Source organism: Tamandua tetradactyla, chromosome 15 (genome assembly GCF_023851605.1).
Source record: "Tamandua tetradactyla isolate mTamTet1 chromosome 15, mTamTet1.pri, whole genome shotgun sequence".
Taxonomy (NCBI): domain Eukaryota; kingdom Metazoa; phylum Chordata; class Mammalia; order Pilosa; family Myrmecophagidae; genus Tamandua; species Tamandua tetradactyla.
In genome coordinates, this window is record NC_135341.1 from 16,789,765 (window position 1) to 16,814,640 (window position 24,876).

Sequence of the window (24,876 nt, forward strand, 5' to 3'; positions counted from 1 at the left end):
TGAATTGAATTGTGTAGTACCCAGCCATTTTACTTCTAGGTACCTTCTCGACAAGAATACAAAAGCAAATGAACAAAATATATGTGCAAAAATATCCCTGAAGTAGCATTTCAGGCAAGTTGAAGCCCTCATAAGTGCTTGTCAGTAGGGACATGGTTAAATAAATGTTGACATATAAGCACTGTGTAGTCTCAATAAAGAGATTGGACTATGGAAAGATTCCAAGTTACAGTGTTCTGATTAATAAAAAGAAAGAAGGGCATTCTATTCTAGCGGGTATAATGTGCTTCCATTTGTAGGATGATTCCATTACTATAATGCTTGCAAGTGCATGGGAAAACAACTAAAAAGTTAGCAGTATTTTTTTTTGTTGTTTATTTTTTTTCCTGGCAAGTCTGTTGTATTCAGTAGTTGAAGTCATGCAGAGTAAAACCTCACCTGAGTGAAGCAGGAGTGGGGAGTGAAGTCCATCTATCCCCCTGGCCTCTTGCCCAGTCATGGTTGTGGCACATAACCATATCCTCTCAGAGAAAGGAGTATCTTTTCCTAATTGTCACAAAGCTTCCAAATGGACTCATATTTTCCTTAACTATAGGAGCCTGGGGCGGCGGGGAGGGGTGTTAGTTTTTACACTGTTGCTATCATTTGCTGTATTTCTCAAAAATAGGTATTATGTTTATAATTTATAAGAAAGCATAAAATAAAACAAAATACAGTGAACTAAGAGACAGTATACAAACCTACAAAGCATCACACATACTGTAAAAAAGAATCCTTTGGCAGTTGAACTTGGTTTTCTACCTGTGAAATCTGAGAAAAATCAGTGTAGTAATATATATGTACTGTTAATATCTCAAATTAAAATAACAGCTGATTCCCTGGAGTTGTTCTTCAGTGACAGGGTTTCTCAAGGAAGAAAAAAAAAAGATTAAAGTTAAAGTGGGAAAGTTCCCTGAGGCAAACCAAATACCTGTCACTTGCACAAATTAACAGGATCAATCAAGGAGGTGAAAATGGCTACTGTGCACCAGGAGAGAACTCTCAAATCTCTGGAAGCTAACTTTCAGGGTTGTTAGAGTCTGAAAATGAAGCCATTTGACTTGTATAGCAAGTTTGTATAGATTTCCAAGTATAAGTCAGTTTGATGCTGAATTAATTTGACTTTCCCCCTAATGTGGTAGGTAATGGTTGCTGAAGCCTTGGACATTTCCAGAGAAACCTACTTGGCGATTCTGATGGACCGCTCCTGCAATGGCCCTGTGCTGGTGGGCAGCCCCCAGGGGGGTGTTGACATTGAAGAGGTAGCCGTTTCTTCTCCACAACTTATTTTTAAGGTATGTCCAAATGCTTAGTTGTGCTGTGTTAATTGATTGCTATAAAAGAAGCTGTTAAGTATTCAGTGTGGCATTTGAGACTAGGAACAGTAAACTGGTTTCTAGTCTTTAAGGTCCAAAGATGTTGAGACCTTTTTCTTCTGGGGTATCCAATAGAAGATTGGGTAGGACCAAGGAATTCATGATTCAAGGGCTTGTTTCATTACTGTATCCTTTCCTGCCTCTTCTTCCCTGCTTCCTTTCCATCTGATCTGCCCCAAGAAATAATCAATGGGAGAGGACTGTGATATTTCCATTTCTTCCTGGTTAACTCTGCCCTATTTAACAACACCTATAATTGGGGAATTATCTCCCAAGAGTCCAGATTTGAACTAGAGACTACACTGAGGTCTCTCCATACCACTGATATAAAGTAGAATCCTTCTAAGGTCCAGATCCTGTCCGTTTGTTTCAATCGTTGATACTTAGTTCCTTCTACTGATAATAAGATTAGCTTCTAGTCAAAGAGATGTGAATTCAAATTCTAACTTTAGCTATCAAGTTTCTTAACAGCTCAGAGCCTCATTCTTTAGATTGGCAAACTGGAAATGGGGGTTAATTTGCATTCATAGAATTGTGAGGATTAAGTGAAGTGATGTGTATTAAGTGTTTCTTAATCTACCTCAGAATTGCTGTAAGAAGCAAAACCCATGATCATTGGAACTATAATTCCTTAATTCTGGGTTCTTAGTATTAGGAAATGCCCACTAAAAATTTCTGGCAAAAGTATTTCTTTTATAGAGTAATTGTTTTTCATTTCAAAAAGAGGGAATTTTATTTCTTTATAATCTCATTGTCTAGATGATGTACATTGGTGACTGGTTTTAAAATATTTTCACCAATGGTACATATTTCACTTGAAACTTCACATTCATGCACTGGCTTGGAAGTTTGAGACTTCATATTGACACACTGTCTTACCAATAAATACCTAGCCATTTTCAAAATTAACATAATTTAAAATAAGTCATTCCACTTGTTAGGCAAATACATGAAATCATGTATATAAACCACACTATGTCTTTGAAAGAAAGGCAATTTGTAGTGCGAAGGTGGTATTAATAATAATCATCATCAATGTAGTGTTTAAATTATAAGTTAATATTTAACCTGTGTTTGATAAGCTCTAAATTTACAGCAATATTAGGCAGGAAAACCTTACTTTGGAAGACTTCCAAAAGATGTCATAAAAATTAACTGACTAAATATTCATCAATGCCATCTGTATAGTAATTAAAAGTGAAAACTGGCATCAGATTGTCTTGTCAGCATGCCACCCTGAAGAATTATATAGTTTTTGGAAGGGCTGTTTCATCGATGGCCTGCTAATTAAAACATACCCTATAGGCAGCTGCAGTAGCCCTGCTCTGAGATCCCTGGAAAGGTGCCATGCTTTAATTACTCATTTGCAAATATATACTAAGCATTTTCTTTTGAGGTTGTAAATCTTCACACTTGCCTGTCTTAATTTCATTCATTTGGTTTTCTTTTACTAGGAGAAAATTGACATTTTTGATGGAATAAAGGACAGCCAAGCTCAGCGGATGGCAGAAAATCTAGGCTTCCTTGGGCCTTTGAGAAATCAGGTACATGAGTGATTAGAAGACAGTGTGTCTGACTTGTTTTAGAAAACATTTGGGAACTTGCTTAATTGCCTCTAATGTTTGTGATTACCAGGAACCAGGATTATTTATTGTTTGATAACTTTTTCCTCCAGTTGTTTATGATGAAAAATATTTCCCTGGTGTTCCATAAGACAGTGTTTATGACATGTGTGTTTATATATATATATTGGAATGAGTTTGTGTGTGTGAACAAAGTGTGTGTGTGTGCATATACACACAAAACTTTGTTATGTATGTTTATCTCTTTATTGTCCCTGTGGCATTACAGCTGTAACCCATGAATTATAAGAGGAAATGGAGTTGTTAAAAGACAGGTTGTAGAGTCAGGCAGATCTGAATTTGAATATGGTCCTATCACGTAGTACAATGTATGATTTAACCCATCTGAACTTTAGTTTCATCATCTGTAAAATGGGAATGGTGACAGCTCTTAATTGAGAGGGTTATTGGTGTGATTTAGGGTGATGATGTGTGAAAGTGCTTATTAAGGTGCTCCACAAAGGTTTAGTTTTTATTATTTAATAATACACATTACTTAATTATTTGCTTCTCTTTGATAGGTAATGGGAATGAGATAACTGTTAATGGTATGGTAATATTTCCCTGAACCTGCCTAAGATAATGCCAGTTAAGCATGGTATCTCTTGGCTTCAAAGACAGAAAAATTGTCTCCCAAGCTATTTTGTCTTGCACTGCACTTGGTCCATCCCATGGAACCTGATTGTATGTCTACAGAGGCATGCTAGCTTCTCCCCCACTTAAATTAGAAGAACTTACTGCCTATTTTGTCCTTCCTTCATGATTCCTGCTTTATAACCCTAGAACTTATCTGTGTGTGTGTATGTGTGTGTGTGCACACCCCTAATCTAGGGCGCCAGTAAAACAGATTTTGTACTCTTTTGTTCCTGGCCTCCCATTTTCTTTTGATTGACTCTATCTATAGCAGTTTGAGGATGAAAATAAAAACAAATCAAAAAAGAATAAAGCAGAATAAGACATATATGTTTAAATAAAGAGAATACAACTCTTATCTGAAAATGGGAGGAAAAGTTTCCTTGGACTATAGAATATTTTAGATGGTAGATAAGGATAGGGTCAACTGGAACCAACTTCATGAGGAGGTGGAAAGGGCCAGGATTCAATGAACAAATACCACAGTGAATTGTCATTTCTGAGATTGACAAAAAGGTGTCAAGGTAGCTTTGAGAGAAAGATACTGGAAGGTTTCTGTGCTGCAGAGTTTGGTTTCACCTCCTGAGCAAGAGGCTACTAACTATATTAGTTTGACATTTATTCAGCAGCTTCCTCTCCCCTACAGTCACTTGTTCTAGCTACATGGCCTTATAATCAGTTCAGGATATGCTTAATACCCCTATTTATTTCCTCCATGTCACTTTGCATGCTCATCCATATTTCTCTTCTTTATTTGCAGTCACTTTTTCTAGATCCTAATCTGTATCATGGCAGGAACTTTGTCCATCTTATTCACTGGTGGGTTACCAGCACTCAGCAGCCAGTGGCCAGCAAAGTACTTACATACATGTTAGGTGTTCTACAGCATTTGTCATATAAAGGAATAAATGGAACAAAACAACTGGGGTGTCCACTTCGAAGAAATTCTTAGAGAGTCAAGGATAGATGGCTACAAGTGGCAGAATCATGAATCTGGAGTGGGGAGCAATCTTTCAGTGATTTTTGAAAGCTCAAGAAGTCAACATACTTGAAAGTTGTACAGAAGACAATAATAGTATTATACACATTAGAAGCTGGATACTTTTCCCCCGTCTGTATTATGAGAAAAATAAGTTTATATCATCTTCAGTGGCTTAATCATGTTTTCCCAGTGCCTGAAAACCTTTAGGTTTTACTTAAGTTACCTATGGAATGAAGATGAATATTCGCATACTGAAATATTTTTGAAGTTATATGTAAATTTGTCAGGATTTCATTTGTATGGCCCCAAGAATATTTGCTTTGGGGAATTTGAATTTTTTAAAACTCATTAACAAAGCACCTTAAAGTAACTAATTTGTAGGAAAACGGAAGAAAGCAAATTTTCTGTAACTGGTGATGTTGAGGAAGTAGGTGGAAGTAGTTGAAACTGGCTGCAATTGCCAAGTTAACCAGCAGAAAGTTTTCTTTGACATGTGCTTATTTAATTAATTTATTTATTTTAATTTAAACACATTTAAAAAGCAGGAACACTACCCTTGACTTTGCCACAGGACCGACCATTCCTTATTATATACCTGACCACATTCTGTCTGCCTGTCTCCTTATAGCCTTTCGGTTCGTAGTTGCTGGGAGAAAGCATGTCCTGTCTCCAGGCCAGGCTGGGTCTCCCTTGTAGATCTTACGATACAGATCTAATCATGCCTCAGCTCTGTTAAAAAAATGTTGTCTACCCTGGCATAACAATAAAAATTTATAATAGGGAACATCCTAAAAATGCTGTGTTAATGTAAAAATACAGTGCCATTATTGTGCAGAAAAGTCTGGCTTTGTGCTAAGCTAAGTTGATTTAAACTTAATGAAGTTTTAAAGTGGCTGAGATAAGTTTTTACGTATGCACACACCTATAAGATATTTTTATTTTATAATATTTCCCATATTATTAAATTAGTTACCAGTTCAACCAAAATTTATTACATGTGCTCTGCGCAGATGCTTTGTGAGTATAGTGAGTGCTGTGGTGTCCAGGGAAGACTGTGTTTCACTCATGCCGCTCCCATTGCAAGCTCCTACTGATGAGCTAGAAAACTCCCAAAATACAAAGCGTATTCAATAGTGAGTTATTTGTCTCTGTTACTCTTTAACCCACATAAATTCCATTTGGATTTAAAAAAGCTGTAAGTACTAAATAAAGGAAATCATAATATTCTTTTGAAAAAATAATGGGAGATTTTTTTTTAAACACTCTGAAAGTGTCACCAGTCTGACACAAAACCAAATGTCACAAAAGAAAAGACTGAAAATATTTTTTATCAAATTTCCATGTGGCAAAAGTGCCAAAGACATGGTCAAAGGACAAAAGTTAAAGGATAAATATATTTGCAGTTTATTTGAGATAAAGAGCTAATTTCCTTCATATGAAAACTAACCTCCTATAAATTGATAAGAAAAAGACCAAAATCACAATAGAAAAATCAGCAAAGGTCACAGAAAAGGAAATACAAATGGCTCTTAAGCTAATAAATGCTATTCAGACTCACTCATAATAAGAGAAATTCAAATTAAAACCATACATGGATACCTTTTTTCACCTAACAGATTGGTAGAAATCCAAAGGGTTAATCATTGGGAGTAAAGAAGTAATCTCTGTGATACAGATTTGTGGAAATGAAAATTAGGTACAGCTTCTACCAAGAACAGTTTAATAGCATTTGTCAAGTTTTAAAATGCCTATACCGATTTGCTTCACTCCATTGAATTTATCCTGTAGATGCTTGATCACAGGTATGGTAAACATAAGGGTATATGTAGAGCAGCATTAAGTAATATGAAGCCATTGGAAACTAACCAAATGGCTGCTCTTTAAGTGACAGGTAAAATAAATTATAGTACATTGATACGATAAGATATTATGCCGCTGTGTTAGAGTTCTCTAGAGAAATAGAACCAACAAGAGAGATCTGTAAAGTGAGATTTTAAAAGAGTCGCACACAACCATGGGAATGGGAGAATCCAAAATCTATAGGGCAGGCTGTGAAGCTGGCGGCTCTGATGAAGGGTCTGGATGAACTCCACAGGAGAGGCTCGCTGGCTGAGGAAGAAGCAGTGAAAGAGTCCCTCTCTTCTTCCTTAAAAGACTTCAACTGATTGAATTAGCTTGTTTGTGGGAAACGTACCTTAGTTGATTGTGGACTTAATCAGCCACATATGCAATCAACTGATGATTTAATCAACCAGCAACAAATATCCTTGCAGCAATGTTCAGACAACTGGGCATAATCATTTGGCCAAGTTGATCCTAGAACCTAACCATCACAGCAGTGATTTGAAATAATCTATGGGAAAAAGTGAAGAATATGCATGCTTATACGTGTGCAAAATATTTCTTAGATGAAACAAACTGGTAATGTGGCTGCTGTGAGAAGGGAGGTGGGTGGTTGTGTGGCGAGGGAATATAATCAGGGTTCAAGGGAGATCCTGGTGGACTGTAGGAGTTTTGCACATTGTGTGTGTATTGTCTAGCCAGGAGAAAAATCTCATCTTAAGGTATGTTCAGCCTTACTCATAATGTGTGCGTATGTTTATTTATATCCTTGTATTTCAAAATAGTATTTAAGGGAATTTACAAATATACATAAAGTCCATTAAGAATACATGAACTTAAAAAAAAAATACATGAGCTAAATCTACATGAGCTCTTCAGTCAAATCTGGAACAGAAAAACCACTCTCAATATTTGCCGCAGTGGGAATTTCCTTTGGGAAATTGGTTACATAGATGCTGTGAGAGCTGAGAAGTAAAGTGGACAGAGAAGTAACCTAGAAGCTAAACCACAACAGGAAATAGTTACTATCCCTAGGCTCATGGAACACAGTGAAGTTGTAGCATTACTGGACCTTAGGATGCTCAAGGTAGGCCTGGTGGACATCTCTTATGGGCCCTAGAGCCAGAGGAGATGTTTCCCAAGGCAGAAAGAGATGGGTAGAAATACTTCTTTTCCCTTCTTCCCACCTACACTTTCCAAATGCAGCTTCCCATTGACTGGAAGCCACCTGACCAAGGAGCTTTGGAAACTCAACCCTCATGAGTCGGCTCCCTTGATATACAGAGAAGAGGTGGAGGAGAGTGAGAAATGAATCTGATAGCAGATAATGCAGGTCTGGAACAATGAGCAAACTGTAGCAAAGGGTAAAAACCATGGCCAGGAAATAATATGACACTAGTGCCTAACGGTCAGCCATGATTGCACAGTCTTACTGTGTTGCATCACAGGTTCTGTTTCTTGTAATTCTTGTGAGCTTTCCAGACTGGGTTATGCCTCATTCATGTCATCCCTAGCCCCAGCTCACACGATGCCAGCCTGCTGTGACATAGGTGATTAATCAGCAGTGATTGAAAAGAAAGAAAGAATGAGTGAGTGAATTTCAAGCAGAGTGATAAATATTAAATCATGGACACGTCATCAAAGAAATCTTGGCTATTCTTGAACTTTGTGGTTTATGCCTTTGGGACAAGCTGTTTTCATTTGGAACTCTGCTGTTCAGTCACTGCTGTGAGAACTTTCATCTTCCTGTCTTTCAACAATTCCATTAGACACTCAGTAATTGTTGTTTCACAGATTATGGGCTTGGATTGATGAATATAATAACCGTTTTATTCCAGCATAAAAGGAAAACCTAGTCATTATAGACTTTCCAAATCATGTTTACCTTTTACTTAAATGGAGCTTGTTTGTATTAATGCTTGTAGCTGGTATTGCAGCTTAACTCGGCTAATAGGGACATGATAATTCATGAAAAGATAAATAGTCTTTCTAGTCTGTACTGAAAATATTTTGTTTTCTTGACAATGGTCTCTTCTGGTGTCTAGAGGAAATTTGAGCAATTCCTTCTAATGAATAGCAGTGGAAATTAAAATAATTATGCTTTTCTGTTTTTCCCTTTAGAAAACCTAACTGAAAATAAAGATGTAACTTGCTATTTTGAAAGTTTCATTAATACAAAAAATAAATTTCCTTTTACTGCTTTGGTGTAACTCTGCTGTACTTGATCACATGCAGGCTGCAGATCAGATTAAGAAGCTGTATAATCTCTTTCTGAAAATTGATGCTACCCAGGTGGAAGTGAATCCCTTTGGTGAAACACCAGAAGGACAAGGTAAAAAAAAAAAATTAAAACAGAGAAAACAAGTGAATATATATATATATATTTATATATAGTTATTTATGCACATTATAAAAGACTGTACCAATAGCTTTGCATTCATTTCTAGTATTAATTTAATTTCTGCCATAGTTTCAAATGCACCCATGATGCAGTTGAACATTTCATTACTAGCATACTTGGGTTTGCTTGCAGCCAAATGCCATGCCTCAGAGGAAGCTACTTCTTTTTTTACTTAGAAACATCCATTCACTCCCCTTCATTTTTTCAGACCTGATGTGTGATAAGGATTTGGGTGAGAATGGGAACTATTAGACGTGGGTGTAATGAATACACCTGCTTTTATGGAACTGAGCTTTCTGAAGCTTTTCAATTTGCTTAAATATATAATTAATCTCACCTTGTGCCCCATGCTGGTGATACATCATCTTGGTGAAGTCCCTGGTGCCCAGAGTCTAACTCTTCACCTTACTTGGTCACCAACATCCACAGAAGGTGAAGGAAGGAGATGTTTGTGGATCATATATATATATATATATATATATATATATATATATATATATATATATATATATATATATATATATATATATATATATACAGATAGATAGATAGATTCTTTTTTTTTACTTGTTTGTGTTTTTTTAGTCTAAGGTAGAATTTATTTAAAACATCAAAGCTGACAAGGTGCGAGGAACAAAAAGGATTGAGAGCAATTCTAACATAAAAGCACATAGGAAGCATCTCAAAAATTTTTTTAAAAGGTAAAGAAAGAAGCTACAGGAGGGGCCAAGATGGTGGCTTAGCAATGTGCACGTTTTACTTTGTCCTCCAGAACAACTACTAAATAACCAGAAACAGTACAGAACAGCTCCCGGAGCCACGTCAGTGACCACACACACAGCGTACCCCAGTCTGGACCAGCTGGACCGGCTGCAAGCCTCCCCAAAACAGTGAGTTTCCCAGGCTGCAGCGCCCGGCGCCCCTCCCCCACAGGTGGCTTCCCAGAAGGAAAGGAAAGAGACTCTAAACCTGGTCAAGACAGAAGTCGCTCACTGGGCTAACGGAAAAAGAGGAAAGGGGAGGAAACGGAGGTTTTTGTTGCTGTCTTTCTACGGAGGCTTGGCCACCTCTGGATTCAGTGGCGGGACTTCTCGGGCTGCAACTGCCCCAGGCATAGGCAGAAATGGACTGCGTTCAGGGCTGTCACCCACCTGTGCCTTCCCCAGGGAATGGGTGAAGCCCATCTCAGGTGGAATCCCTCCCTCAAGGATTTCAGATCCCAGGGCTTGGCAATTTGAAGCCATTAAAACCAGCCTACAACCTCTCCTCTGTCTCCACCATGCCCCCAGCAGGGAAAGTCTTCCAAACTTAAAGGTGCCACAACATCTTTTGCTGGTGGGACCTGCAGGCAGACAAGCGCCACATACTGGGCAGGATTAGAAAAACAGAGCCCAGAGACTTCACAGGAAAGTCTTTTAACCTGCTGGGTCTCACCCTCAGGGAAAACTGATGCAGGTGACTCCTTCTCCCTGATAGGAGGCCAGTTTAGTCTGCAAAAACCCGGCTGGAGTCTATAATACCTACGTAGACCCTCCTCAGGGTGGGGAGGGAAAAGGCACCATGCAAGCAGGGTAAGATACAAGAAAACAAGAACTGAAAAATTATCCTCTGTTAAACAAAACGTAAGCTAGAGGTCCAGAAAAAGCTGAACTGAACTTCAAAGAACAGATAGACAACAAATTCATCTAGCAAGAAAACCCTAGGTAAGATAAGTGAAAGCAATCCCCAGAATAAACTAATTAAGGTAATTAAATGTCTAGACGCCAGCAAAAAATAACCAATCATACCAGGAAAATTGAAGATATGGCCCAGTCTAATGAACAAACCAATAGTTCAAATGAGATACAAGAGCTGAAACAATTAATTCAGAATATATGAACAGACATGGAAAACCTCATCAAAAACCAAATCAATGAATTGAGGGAGGATATGAAGAAGGCAAGGAATGAACAAAAAGAAGAAATGGAAAGTCTGAGAAAACAAATCACAGAACTTATGGGAATGAAAGATACAGTAGAAGACATGAAAAAAAACAATGGAAACCTACAATGGTAGATTTCAAGAGACAGAGGTTAGGATTAGTGAACTGGAGGATGGAACACCTGAAATCCGACAAGAAACAGAAACTATATGGAAAAAAATGGAAAAAATTGAGCAGATACTCAGGGAATTGAATGACAATATGAAGTGCACAAATATACACGTTGTGGGTGTCCCGGAAGGAAAGAGAAGGGAAAAGGAGGAGAAAAACTAATGGAAGAAATTATCACTGAAAATTTCCCAACTCTTATGAAAGACTTAAAATTACAGATCCAAGAAGTGCAGCGTACCCCAAAGAGAATAGATCCAAATAGACGTTCTCCAAGACACTTACTAGTCAGAATGTCAGAGGTCAAAGAGAAAGAGAGGATCTTGAAAGCAGCAAGAGAAAAACAATCCATCACATACAAGGGAAACCCAATAATACTATGTGTAGATTTCTCAGCAGAAACCATGCAGGCGAGAAGACAGTGGGATGATATATTTAATTTACTAAAAGAGAAAAACTGCCAACCAAGAATTCTATATCCAGCAAAATTGTCCTTCAAAAATGAGGGGGAAATTAAAACATTTTCAGACAAAAAAAATCACTGAGAGAATGTGTGACCAAGAGACCAGCTCTGCAAGAAATACTAAAGGGAGCGCTAGAGACAGATAAAAAAGACAGAAGAGAGAGGTGTGGAGAAAAGTGTAGAAAGAAGGAAAATTAGATATGATATATAAAATACAAAAGGCAAAATGGTAGAAGAAAGTACTACCTGTACAGTAATAACACTAAATGTTAATGGATTGAACTCCCCATCAAAAGACATAGACTGGCAGAATGGTTTAAAAAGCAGGATCCTTCTATATGCTGTCTACAGGAAACACATCTTAGACCGAAAGATAAACATAGGTTGAAAGTAAAAGGTTGGGAAAAAATATTTCATACAAATAACAACCAGAAAAGAACAGGAGTAGCTATACTAATATACAACAAATTAGACTTCAAATGTAAAACAGTTAGAAGAGACAAGAAGGGTACTATGTACTAATTAAAGGAACAATTCAACATGAAGACATAACAATCATAAATATTTATGCACCGAACCAGAATGCCCCAAAATACATGAGGCAAACACTGCAAACATTGAAAAGGAAAATAGACACATCTACCATAATAGTTGGAGACTTCAATTCCCCACTCTCATCAATGGACAGAACATCTAGACAGAGGATAAATAAAGAAACAGAGAATTTGAATATTACAATAAACGAGCTAGACTTAACAGACGTTTATAGGACATTACACCCCACAACAGCAGGATACACCTTTTTCTCAAGTGCTCATGGATCATTCTCAAAGATAGACCATATGCTGGGTCACAAAGCAAGTCTCAACAAATTTAAAAAGATCGAAATCATACACAACACTTTCTCAGATCATGAAGGAATGAAGTTGGAAATCAATAATAGGCAGAGCACCAGAAAATCCACAAATATGTGGAGGCTCAACAACACACTCTTAAACAACCAGTGGGTCAAGGATGAAATTACAAGAGAAATCAATAAATATCTCAAGGCAAATGACAATGAAAACACAACATATCAAAACTTATGGGATGCAGCAAAGGCAGTACTAAGAGGGAAATTTATTGCCCTAAATGCCTATATCAAAAAAGAAGAAAGGGCAAAAATTCAGGAAGTAATTGTCCACTTGGAAGAACTGGAGAAAGAACAGCAAACTAACCCCAAAGCAAACAAAAGGAAACAAATAATAAAGATTAGAGCAGAAATAAATGAAATTAAGAACATGAAAACAATTAAGAATATCAATAAAACCAGAAGTTGATTCTATGAGAAAATCAATAGGATCGATGGGCCCTTAGCAAGATTGACAAAAAGAAGAAGAGAGAGGATGCAAATAAACAAGATCAGAAATGGAAGAGGAGACATAACCACTGACCCCACAGAAATAAAGGAGGTAATAACAGGATACTGTGAACAACTGTCTGCTAATAAATACAACAATGTAGATGAAATGCACAACTTCCTAGAAAGGCATGAACAACCAACTTTGACTCAAGAAGAAATAGGTGACCTCAACAAACCAATCACAAGTAAAGAAATTGAGTCAGTCATTAAAAAGCTTCCCAAAAAGAAAAGTCCAGGACCAGACGGCTTCACATGTGAATTCTACCAAACATTCCAGAAGGAATTAGTACCAGTCCTGCTCAAACTCTTCAAAAAAATTGAAGTGGAGGGAAAGCTACCTAATTCATTCTATGAAGCCAACGTCACCCTCATACTAAAACCAGGCAAATATATTACAAAAAAAGAAAACTACAGGCCAATCTCTCTAATGAATATAGATGCAAAAATCCTCAACAAAATTCTAGCAAATCGAATCCAGCAACACATTAAAAGAATTATACATCATGACCAAGTAGGATTCATCCCAGGTATGCAAGGATGGTTCAACATAAGAAAATCAATTAATGTAATACACCATATCAACAAATCAAAGCAGAAAAATCACATGATCATCTCAATTGATGCAGAGAAGGCATTTGACAAAATTCAACATCCTTTCCTGTTGAAAAACACTTCAAAGGATAGGAATACAAGGGAATTTCCTTAAAATGATAAAGAGAATATATGAAAAACCCACAGGTAATATCATCCTCAATGGGGAAAAACTGAAAACTTTCCCCCTAAGATCAGGAATAAGACAAGGATGTCCATTATTGCCATTGTTATTCAACATGGTGTGGGCAGTTCCAGCCAGAGCAATTAACAAGAAAAAGGAATACAACGCATCAAAATTGGAAAGGAAGAAGCAAAACTATCACTGTTTGCAGATGATATGATACTATATGTCGAAAACCCTGAAAAATCCACAGCAAACTACTAGAGCTGATAAACGAGTACAGTAAAGTGGCAGGTTTCAAGATCAACATTCAAAAATCTGTAGTGTTTTTATACACTAGTAATGAACAATCTGAGGGGGAACTCAAGAAACGAATTTCATTTACAATTGCAACTAAAAGAATAAAATACTTAGGCATAAATTTAACTAAAGAGACAAAAGACCTATACAAAGAAAACTACAAGAAACTGTTAAAAGAAATCACGGAAGACCTAAATAGATGGAAGGGTGCCCCAAATTGCTGAAAGTATCTTGAGTATAAAAAACGAAGCTGGAGGTCTCACGCTGCCGGACTTTAAGGCATATTATGAACCCACAGCGGTCACAACAGCATGGTTCTGTCATAAAGAAAGATATATTGAACAAAGGAATTGAATAGAGTGTTCAGATATAGACCCTCTCATCTATGGACATTTGATCTTTGATAAGGCAGTCAAGCCAACTCACCTGGGACAGAACAGTCTCTTCAATAAATGATGCCTAGAGAACTGGATATCCATATGCAAAAGAATAAAAGAGGACCCGTATCTCACACTCTATACAAAAGTTAACTCAAAATGGATAAAAAATCCAAACATTAGGTCTAAGACCATAAAACAATTAGAGGAAAATGTAGGGAAATATCTTATAAATCTTATAATTGGAGGTGGGTTTATAGACCTTACACCTAAAGCAAGAGCACTGAAGAAAGAAAGAAAGAAATGTGAACTCCTCAAAATTAAACACTTTTGTGCCTCAAAGAACTTTATCAAGAAAGTAAAAAGACATCCCACACAATGGGGAGACAATATTTGAAAACGACATATCAGATAAAGGTCTAGTATCCAGAATTTATAAAGAGATTGTTCAATTCAACAACAAAAAGACATCCAATCCAATTACAAAATGGGAAAAAGACTTAAACTGACACTTCTCAGAAAAGGAAATACAAATGGCCAAAAGGCACATGAAGAGATGTTCAACATTCCTGGCCATTAGAGAAATGCAAATCAAAACCACAATGAGATATCATCTCACACCCTCCAGAATGGCCATTACCAACAAAACAGAAAATGACAAGTGCTGGAGAGGATGTGGAGAAAGAGGCACACTTATTCACTGTTGGTGGGAATGTCAAATGGTGCAACCACTGTGGAAGGCAGTTTGGCGGTTCCTCAAAAAGCTGAATATAGAATTGCCATATGACCCAGCAATACCATTACTAGGTATCTACTCAGAGGGCATAAGGGCAAAGACACAAACAGACATTTGCACACCAATGTTTATAGCTGCATTATTTACAATTGCAAGGAGATGGAAACAGCCAAAATGTCCATCAACAGATGAGTGGCTAAATAAATTGTGGTATAAACATGCAATGGAATATTATGCAACTTTAAGACAGAATAAATTTATGAAGTATGTAACAACATGTATGGACCTTGAGAACATTATGCTGAGTGAGACTAGCCAAAAACTAAAGGACAAATACTGTATGGTCTCACTGATATGAACTGACATTAGTGAATAAACTTACAATATTTTGTTGGTAACAGAGACCATCAGGAGATAGAAATAGGGTAAGATATTGGGTAATTGGAGCTGAAGGGATACAGACTGTGCAATGGGACTGGATACAAAAACTCAGAAATAGATAGCACAATACTACCTAATTGTAATGCAATTATGTTAAAACACTGAATGAAGCTGCATGTGAGAATGATAGAAGGAGGAGGGCTGGGGACATAAATGAAATCAGCAAGAAAGATAGATGTTAAAGATCGAGACGGTATAATCTAGGAATGCCTAGAGTGTATAATAATAGTGAAATGTACAAGGTATAATTTTAAAAATGTTTTTGCATGAGGAAGAACAAAGGAATGTCATTATTGCAGGGTACTGAAAATAGATGGTAATTAATATTTTCAAATGTCACCTTCTGTGTGAGACTAAAGCAAAAAATGTTTGTTACAAAATTTATATTTTGACTAGTGCATTTCCTGATATAACTTATGTATATAGTTTGATTGAATGCCATAAGTACTTGGAATCTCAGGTAGGACATGAGATTTTGCTGGTTTGTCCAGAGTGATGCCCCGATGAATCCAGACTGATTTGATCAGTGAGTGGAAAAGTATCTGCAAAACCCTCTTCGGGGAGTGGTGAGAATGGGGAGAAATTCAACTTCCCCAAGTTGAATTCTTGATATTCTCACAAGCAGTGTGGACAACCAAAGCTATAGGCTGAGCCCCCAGTCTTGGGGTTTGTTCATATGAAACTTAACCCCATAAAGGGTAGGTCAAGTTTACTTAAAATTTAGGCCTAAGAGTCACCCCCAAGAGAGCCTCTTTTGTTGCTCAGATATGGCCTCTCTCTCTCCACCCAACAAAACGAGCAGTCTCACCACCCTACCCCTCTCTACATGGGACTTGACTCCCAGGGGTATGGACCTTTCTGGCAGCGTGGGACAGAGATATTGGAATGAGCTGAGACTCAGCATAGGGATTGAGAAAAACCCTAGAATGAGCTGAGACTTAGCGTCAAGGGATTGAGAAAACCTTCTTGACCAAAAGGGGGAAGAGGTAAATGAGACAAAGTGTCAATGGCTGAGAGATTCCAAACAGAGTCAAGAGGTTATCCTGGAGGTTATTCTTATGCATCAAGTAGATATCATCTTGTTATTCAAGATGTAATGGAGAGGCTGAAGGGAACTGCCTGAAAATGTAGAGCTGTGTTCCAGTAGCCATGTTTCTTGAGGATGATTGAATAATGATACAGCTGTCACAATGTGACTGTATGATTGTGAAAACCTTGTGTCTGATGCTCCTTTTATCTACCTTGTCAGCAAAGGAGTAGAACATATGGAATAAAAATAAATAATAGGGGGAACAAATGTTAAAATAAATTTAGTTTGAAATGCTAGTGATCAATGAAAGCTAGGGGTAAGGGGTATGGTAGGTATAATCTTTTTTTTTTTTTTCTTTCCTGTGTTCATTTTATTTCTTTTTCTATTGTCTTTTTTATTTCTTTTTTGAATTAATGCAAATGTTCTAAGAAATGATGACTATGCAACTAAGTGATAATATTGTGAATTACTGATTATGTGTGTTGTTTTATTTTGTTTCTTTATTTTTTAACTAATAAATAAATTTTAAAAAAAAGAAAGAAGCTACATATACAAACTGCTGACCTTGATAAGATTATATACATCTAAACCTTACCAAACAGCATTTCATGTCAGCACTTAAGCCAGTGTTATTAGTATTTGTTACAAAAAAGTTAAAGCTACCATCTTTACATTTTTAAGTTGTACACCCGCAATAGCATCTCAGCTTTTATTTTTTCCCCAAGTTCATCCAAATGCAAGCTCATAGAAGTGATGTTTTTCCCTAGCATAAACAAAAATATGATTGCAAAGATATTCAACATAATCCTGATAAAAACACGGGCATATTGCTTAAGAAAGGATGGGGTTGGGGATGGATTGTGCAGGAATGATTTTCCAGTAAATAAGGAACTGCAATCTTTAGAGGCAATTATTGTGTGCTAGAAAGAGCACTGGAGTAAGAGTCAGAAGACCTGGATTTGAACCCTTCCTCTGCCATGTTCTAGCTGTGTAACCTTAAGCAACAAACTTCACCTCTTTGTACCTCCGTTTCCTCATCTCTAAAATGAGGACAATACCTATATCTTCCAGAGTTATTTTTAATAAAAATAGGGCTATTCACATGATCCATTTCTTCTTGAGTAAACTTTGCTACTTTGTACCTTTCAAGGAATCTGTCCTTTTAATTTAAATTATTCAATTTATTAACATGAAGTTATTTATAATATTTAATTAACCTATAATATCTGTATGGTCTTTAGTGATGTCACCTCTCTAATTCCTGACGTTGGTAAGAACTGCTGAGTATTAAGTAGTACAATAAATTTCTGACATGTGGTAGGTGCTAAACAATTGTTTCCTGGATCAGAAGCTGCACCCTCAAGGAATCAAGGCTGTATTTTTTTGTTTTGTTTTGTTTTTTCATTATTTAAAGGATACTTTATTAGTTTCCTTAGTCAAACCCATGTTGATAGGCCTTAAGGGCAAAAGTTCTTAAATTGCTTTGGATTTTTGGTTTTATCTGTCTGTCTGTCTATCTAGCCAGCCAGCCAGCAATACATTCATCCATCCAATTGGTGGCTGGAGAAAGTGTGAAAGGGGAGGGACAGAAATATGCTTTGAAATTACAGGGAAGCAAGTAAGATATTCTTAGAGAATTTGAGCTTTTTTTAATGACACAATAATATATGGGTCATTGTTTCTTGGAAACAGAGAATATATTAGTCTCAGAATTTTTTGGAAGCTTGAGTCACAAGTGCTTAAGCATGACTGAAACTAAGGCCTCAATAATAGTAAGCTAATACCTGAATTTGGTATTAAAGAAAAAAATGACTAGGACTTGCTCCTCTCCCTTTTTATGACTTCATCAGAAAATTTATCAGATCCAAAACAAATTGGCTTCTGGCCAGAGGGCTCTGTTTAGCCAGGCTGTTGAGCAGTCTGCTTTGTTGGACCAGCACGTTGAGGACACACATGCTTGAAACATGATAAACTCCAAATCAACGTTCACGACCCAAGAACATTTATGAGGAAGAACCAAACCTTCTTTTACTTAGATCTAGCCTAGGGCAGGAGAAAACGTGCATTCCTCTCCTCTTTGGCCAAGTGCAAGTCCTTCGTTTAAAAAACAGAGAGGCTGAGGCAGATTGAGTGAGGGAAGCACACTGGAAGCTTTGATTTTTAAAACTTACTTGCCTGTTAGACTTGACTCCTGTTTAAAACTGTACCTAACATAGATGCCACCAAACTGAGTGGGGAATCTATTTATAACATATATATATATGGATAGTTATATATTTTTAAAGAGTCTTCCAGAAAGAACAATTAAAAGCTATTGGGAAAGGAAAAACAAAGATAACATAAAAGTTTCCCAGCTGTCACTCAACTAGGAGTCTCTGTTCCTGGGGTTTAAAATTCTTGAGTCTATAAGTGTCAATAGAAGTCCTTTGGAATAATATACCTAACCACTGTAAGTTCACACATCAAGAGGGCACACTGTCAGTAGCCCTTCCCTCTGGTACGTGTTTCTGAGTTCACAGAGGTGCTGTGGAGAAATGACAGAGCAGAACTGTTGACTGACAAACTTGAGTGGTGAGCAGTTCATCGAGTTCGCTGATGGCCTGGGGTGGAGTTGGGGACACTCCCAGCCTGGGCTTGCTCAGAGGTTTTGTTGCCGCCGCTTCTTGGCCTCAGTGATATCCAGGATTGGCTGCTGCTTGGACTGGTACTTCTATTTGTTCTCTTCGATCTCCAACTCCATTATGGGGGTCAAGAGCCAGGAGCTTCTTCTAAAGGTCCTCCACGATCCAACTCTTAAGAAACTCTTAGTGTCCATCCTGTGGTATTTCCAATCTGAAGAAATTTTTCAGTAGGCCAGATACACTCTTGCCAGAGCTGTTGATCTTATTTTCCTTTTCTTTTTGTTCAGAGTATTCAAGGAAAGATGGTTGTACAGGCTGCATGGTCTCATCCCTTCTTTTCATAGTACCTTCCTCTTCCTTAGCATGGATCACCATGGGGCCCAGTGTCACAACAGCACATCATCATGCTCAACATACTGTGGCCCCATCATTCTTGGTGTTGGCAAGTCAGACAGTGCCCATCTCATCATCCCCTGCCCAAACCATCGTGCCAGAATCCATTTCATCCTCCTCTGATTTTCTTCATTGTCTTGGTCCACCTCCCGCTGCTGGATTTCCTGGCATTTCAGCTTCACATCTATGGCTTCATTAAGTCCCACAGTCTTGAGACTCCTTTGGCACTCTTGACAAATGGGTGCTGTGGGAGATGAGTGACTGTGGCTCTCTGCTCAGGGGTCCTTATAGGACACTGCTTCACAAAATCCATAACGTTTATCTGACCACACCTCTACCTTCTGAGATGTGGGAGGAGGACTTGTAGGAATCATGAAGATTGCCCTCATTGGATGGATATCAGCATATGGGGGCTTTTCTTCAGCCATTTATACTGCAGTTATTCCCAGCGACTAGACGTCTGCCACAGTTATACCCAGTTTCCTGAATCACTTCAGGAGCCATCCAAAATGCTATTCCAATCACTTGGCAATGGTATCTGCGAGTTGACCTGCTACTCCACAATCTGTAAGTTTTGCATGTCATTCTGTATTTAGCAAAATGCTTCCTGCCTTGATATCTTGATGGATTTTCCTCATAAAATGAAGGTATGCCAGTCCTTTAAAGTGTGGGTTGTTAGTATTAGCAATTTCATCTTCTGTTAATGTTTTATTTTGTAATCGAATGATGTCAGACACAGAACCAGCCCCACACTATTCCATAACGATCCACAAGTCTTTGTTCTTTAAATAACTGCTGTCATATTTGCTACCTGAGGACTGTCACATTGCTGCATTATAGAGATTTCTTTATCTGTTACAGGTCTGCTTCCACAGGAACTTGCTTAATAACAAGTCTGACCAGTCTCTTTATAAAAAGCTTTATACACAGCCATAGGATCCTTCTCCAGGTTTCTCTAAGACATCAAAACCTTCTTCTGGTTGTTTGGTTAAATTATCTTCATTCAACTTTTTAGCTGCCTGTATGGAGGGTTCCTCAGCTGCCCTGTCTCCATGGTGTGGCTGGCAATGCCCGAACTGCTCACTGCTCCATGCTCCCCTGGGACCTCCTCGCGCCTGCCCCACAGACCCTCCGCACTTCTGCTTTCCATCCCTACTGGGTGTGGATCATGTATTTTTAAAACTGGTATTCATAAGCAACAAGACTTTTTTCTTTTTTTTTAAGGAAGTTGGGTGTGGGTGCATGGGTAGTTCAGTGGAAGACTCAGTTTGATTCCTAGCCCATGCACGCAAAAAAAAAAAAACATACAACAAATAGTGTGGCAATAATGGGATATTCACTTGGAAAAAGAATGAAATGTGACCCCTAGTGCACACAGCAATCAAAAATAAAATAAAATTACAGAAGGAAGTTCTGCAATGGAGTGAGATAAAAATCAGACTATAATACTATTTTGATTCAGTCACAGGCTGTGATCTGGTGGCAGGGAGCAGGAGAACCTTTTCCTAGAAGGCGTGTGCAAAACCTCATGACATCTGAATTTTACCTTTTAATTATTAAGATAAAGGAAAACTACTGAGTTTTTTTTTAGAAGGAAGCATCATAAAATACATTGTATGCAGTACATTAAAACAAGTCTTATGTGATATTTTTAAGAGCAAAATTATCTTTAGCTATTAATTTGTTCATTGTACCATAAAAGTTCAGCTATTGAATTATAATCACAATTAAATGAGTGTGTTGGTTTATCACTCTAATGAGCAGTAGTCAAATTAAGTCCAATTAGGAAATAGTGATTAATGACCAAATGTACAAATTGATCTTCATCATTGTCACAATCCCCTAACGCAATTCTTTATTTAGGAGCTATAAAAGTAGTCGTTTCTACCTTTGCGATATTGATCATCTTAATGTTTAAATTATTTCCATTTCTATCTGTAATAGCAGAACATATGGCCCTTCACATTAAAACTTTGATTTAATAATTACTCTTTTGATTATAAGTTTAAGTAGCTCAGTATTACATCACACATTTTTACTTTACAACTGTTCATCAGACGGCCTCTTTGTAAATGTATTTCTTCAGTCTTCCATTCCTCACTGAGAAGTGTTGCCTTTTTCTTTTTAAATCCAGTTTATTGGTCATATGGTTTTATGACAGGTGATGCACAGTTTTCATGAGCAGCAGCCTTCGTAACATCTACACTGCTAGGTTACCCATGGGCAATTTTTGACATGGATAAAAAACTGCAGTCCAAGAATTGTTTTTTTCAATATCTAATAATCTGATTCAAAGAATATAATTTGGCTGTACTGATTTATGCAGATTAGGGGCTATTGGGACTGTATTGGCTGCTCACCTTCATCAGCCTAGCCTTTGTTAAAAAATGGGGGAAGGTGGATTTGACTTCTTTGACAGGGAAGTCTAAGGAGTGAGTTGGCTTCAGGTCTGAAGGGAATCAGCCATTCTCTGGTCTTTCGCTAAGCCCTGCTTACTTCTGAATTGGTTTCTTCCTTAGCCAGGGTCTCTGGGGCTGGCAGCCAAGATGGCACCAAGATTCCTTTACTTGCCTCTAGCAACCATAGCAATCCTTTCAAATGGTCAGCCCAGCTGGAGTCACATGCCCACTCCTAGACCAGTCACTCAGTGAGAAACATGTGGTGTAGGAGGAACACATTTCCACAGCAGAAAAAGCAAAACTGAATCAAAACATGTCTACCAGTTTTTTACTTTATTGAAATGAAAGTAAACTGTTAATAAAGAGAACCTTATTATATTTTCCTTGCTTGTACAACTACAATGCCATAATTAATCCATTAAACCTGTGGCCAAGTAAGAAATAAGGTTTTATTTAATTAACATTAATTGATTAAGGCATTTATTTTACAATGTGTGCTAAGCTTTAGCATCACGTTTCATTTCTTCCCACCCTTAGCCAGCTCTGCCTGCACAAAGGCTCCTTTCTCTTGTGTCTCTAAGGCCCTCGTTCTCCATTAGGGAGGGGAAAGACCATTTTGTCTGCCAGGAGACATTTGACATGTCTGGGGGCATGTTTGGTTGTTATAATTGGGAGTGGTACTGGCATCCAGTGGGTACAGGCCAGGGATACTGCTAAACATCCCACAATGAACAAGATAGCTCCCACTACATAGAAAATCACACCAGTGTATCAGGAGTCCCAAGGTTAAGAGTTCCTGCTCTCAATCAGTTAGAGCCCTACTTCACTAAAGGAATGAGACCACATTTAAAACAGTGTCTATCTAGCCAAGATTCCTTGAGTATTAAGGTGGGGTGATAGAAAGTTAACTGGTACATCAGATTCTTTTCTTTCTTCAGATTGATTTCCCGAAATAACCACCTTGTTGATTCCTGTTTGCAAGTGCCCATGTTGGTGGTGGGTGTTTCTCTGTTTCTCTCTTCATACTCTATTTTCAAGAATATTTTCAGTTCTCTTCCCTCCCCTCCCCACCTCATATCTATTTTCTCTTTTCACAGCAACTAAAGAAAGTTCTAAAAAGCACAGAACTCCTGGAACAGCAACATTTAATAGAAAGTAGAACTAATTTGAAAGTATCAGCATTTTAAGGCCATCTTGGCAAGGCACGTTTCAATAGCACATTATGGTTATTCACACAAATCAAATGCAGTACATTGCTTGAAGACAGATTATTTTTCAAACTAATTATGGCAGTCTTATTTCCTGCTGTTTTTGTGTTTCTTTTTTGTGTGAGTATGAAATGTATTTTTCTTTTGTTTAATTCTGTGGCACATTCTTCTGTTAAAACTCTAGGGTCAGAGGCCTCTAACTGCCAGTCATGTTCTCCATCAAGACTGTTGAATTAGCAGCTCACAGAATCGCACATCACTAAACAAAACAACAAAAACACTCTATGAATATAAGTACCGAGGCTTTTTTTTTTAATATTCAGAAAGAAAATTCATTTGTATAATCTATCACGCATGTAACAATGTGCTTTTGATGGTGAAAATTGTTTTATAAATATTAATAGGTATGTTTTTTTCACCCACGTTGGGCACAGACTGGCCTTTATTCAAAATGAATTTTCTATAGAGTTGAGGTTTCATTAATATGACATTGAAAATCCGTATATCTGAACCAAGCTCAGTCCCTCCAAAAATACGTTTTACCATAGTTGTTGTTTTATTAAATGAGAAACCTAAGGCTTGGGCAGGCAAGTTTATTTTATTGCCCTGTTGTTGACATAGACATCAATCCATTTTAATCCACCATTTCTAGAAGTATACTTGAAAGACAATAGCTTGGGGTCTTAGGAGGAGGAAATAAGCATATAAGAGTCATTCAATACTCAAGGATTAATCTGCTTTTATGTAAGTTGCAGGATTTTATTTATTTTGTTTTCATGCTAATAGGATGCTCTTTTCTCAGTTTCTCCTTCACTGTAGTAAATGTGACACCAGTACCTGTTAGATCAGTTGGTTAAAGCAGTATACAAATGAGTGGGAATTGTGATTTAGTAGGGATTGGCAAACTTTTTCTGTAAAAGGCCAGTTAGTAAATATTTTAGGGTTTGTGAGCCATGTGGTCTCTCTTGCAGCTATTCAGTTTAGCTGTTGTCTTGGAAAAGCAGCCTAAGACAATATGGAAGTGAATGGGCAAGGCTGCATTCCAGTAAAACTTTATTTACAAAAACAGGTGAGGGCTGGTCCGAGAGCCATAGTTTACTAACCCCGGAACTAGATTCATATTTGGGGCATTCTGGTTTGTATCCATCTGTAGCCACCCTGGCCCTATGCAACGGCAAAGTTACCTCCTTGTGACTTGAGGGTCACTAAAGACATCTCCCTTCATCCTGCTTCCTTAGGCAAAAATCTCCTTTTCTGTCAGTTAGGATGCCTGCAATGCCAACCATGAAAATCCTTATTTTGAGAAACTCTTTTTGAATTTGCAAGATGGCTTTTATTGGAAACCATTGGTAACCTGTACATAAGCAAAATCTAGTATACAGTAAGTTTACTATAAACAAATCACAGGATTATAAGAAAAATGGAATATGGGACAGGTAATATTTCATGAAATAGGAAGAGAAGAATTCTGTAGCCTGGGCCCCAGTGGTTCGAGGCTCTCAGTCTGAGAAAGCTCTGGCATGTTGGGAGTATGACGACTGTGTGCAGGCTGTATCTTAGGCTATTTGCGTGGTCTCTCCTCCCACCAATACGAAGTGGTAGAAAATAATCTGATCCCTATAGGCACGGGGGCTAAAGCGAGGTTATGTGCCCAGAGTCCCCTGGCTAGTAAATGGCAAGGGATGTAATCCATACCCAGGTGTTTGTGTGATGTCAGAGTTGTCCATGAAGAGGTCAAGTGGAAGGATGAGCCCTTAGCTGATGGAACATGATAGACTTGAGCCAGTAACGTAGGAAAGCACTTTCG

The 24,876-nt window shown here is 37.7% G+C and overlaps 1 protein-coding gene and 1 pseudogene across 1 annotated transcript in view; one reads left to right on the top strand and one right to left on the bottom strand.

Moving 5' to 3' along the window:
* Nucleotides 1-24,876, top strand: part of SUCLG2 (succinate-CoA ligase GDP-forming subunit beta) — a 318,113-nt gene that overhangs the window by 185,671 nt on the left and 107,566 nt on the right. The window contains exons 5-7 of the mRNA XM_077128756.1: nt 1,182-1,334; nt 2,870-2,959; nt 8,730-8,826. Coding sequence (XP_076984871.1) covers nt 1,182-1,334; nt 2,870-2,959; nt 8,730-8,826 — 340 coding nt within the window. The remainder of the gene's footprint in view (nt 1-1,181; nt 1,335-2,869; nt 2,960-8,729; nt 8,827-24,876) is intronic.
* Nucleotides 19,087-20,516, bottom strand: LOC143657717 (serine/threonine-protein kinase 4 pseudogene; annotated as a pseudogene).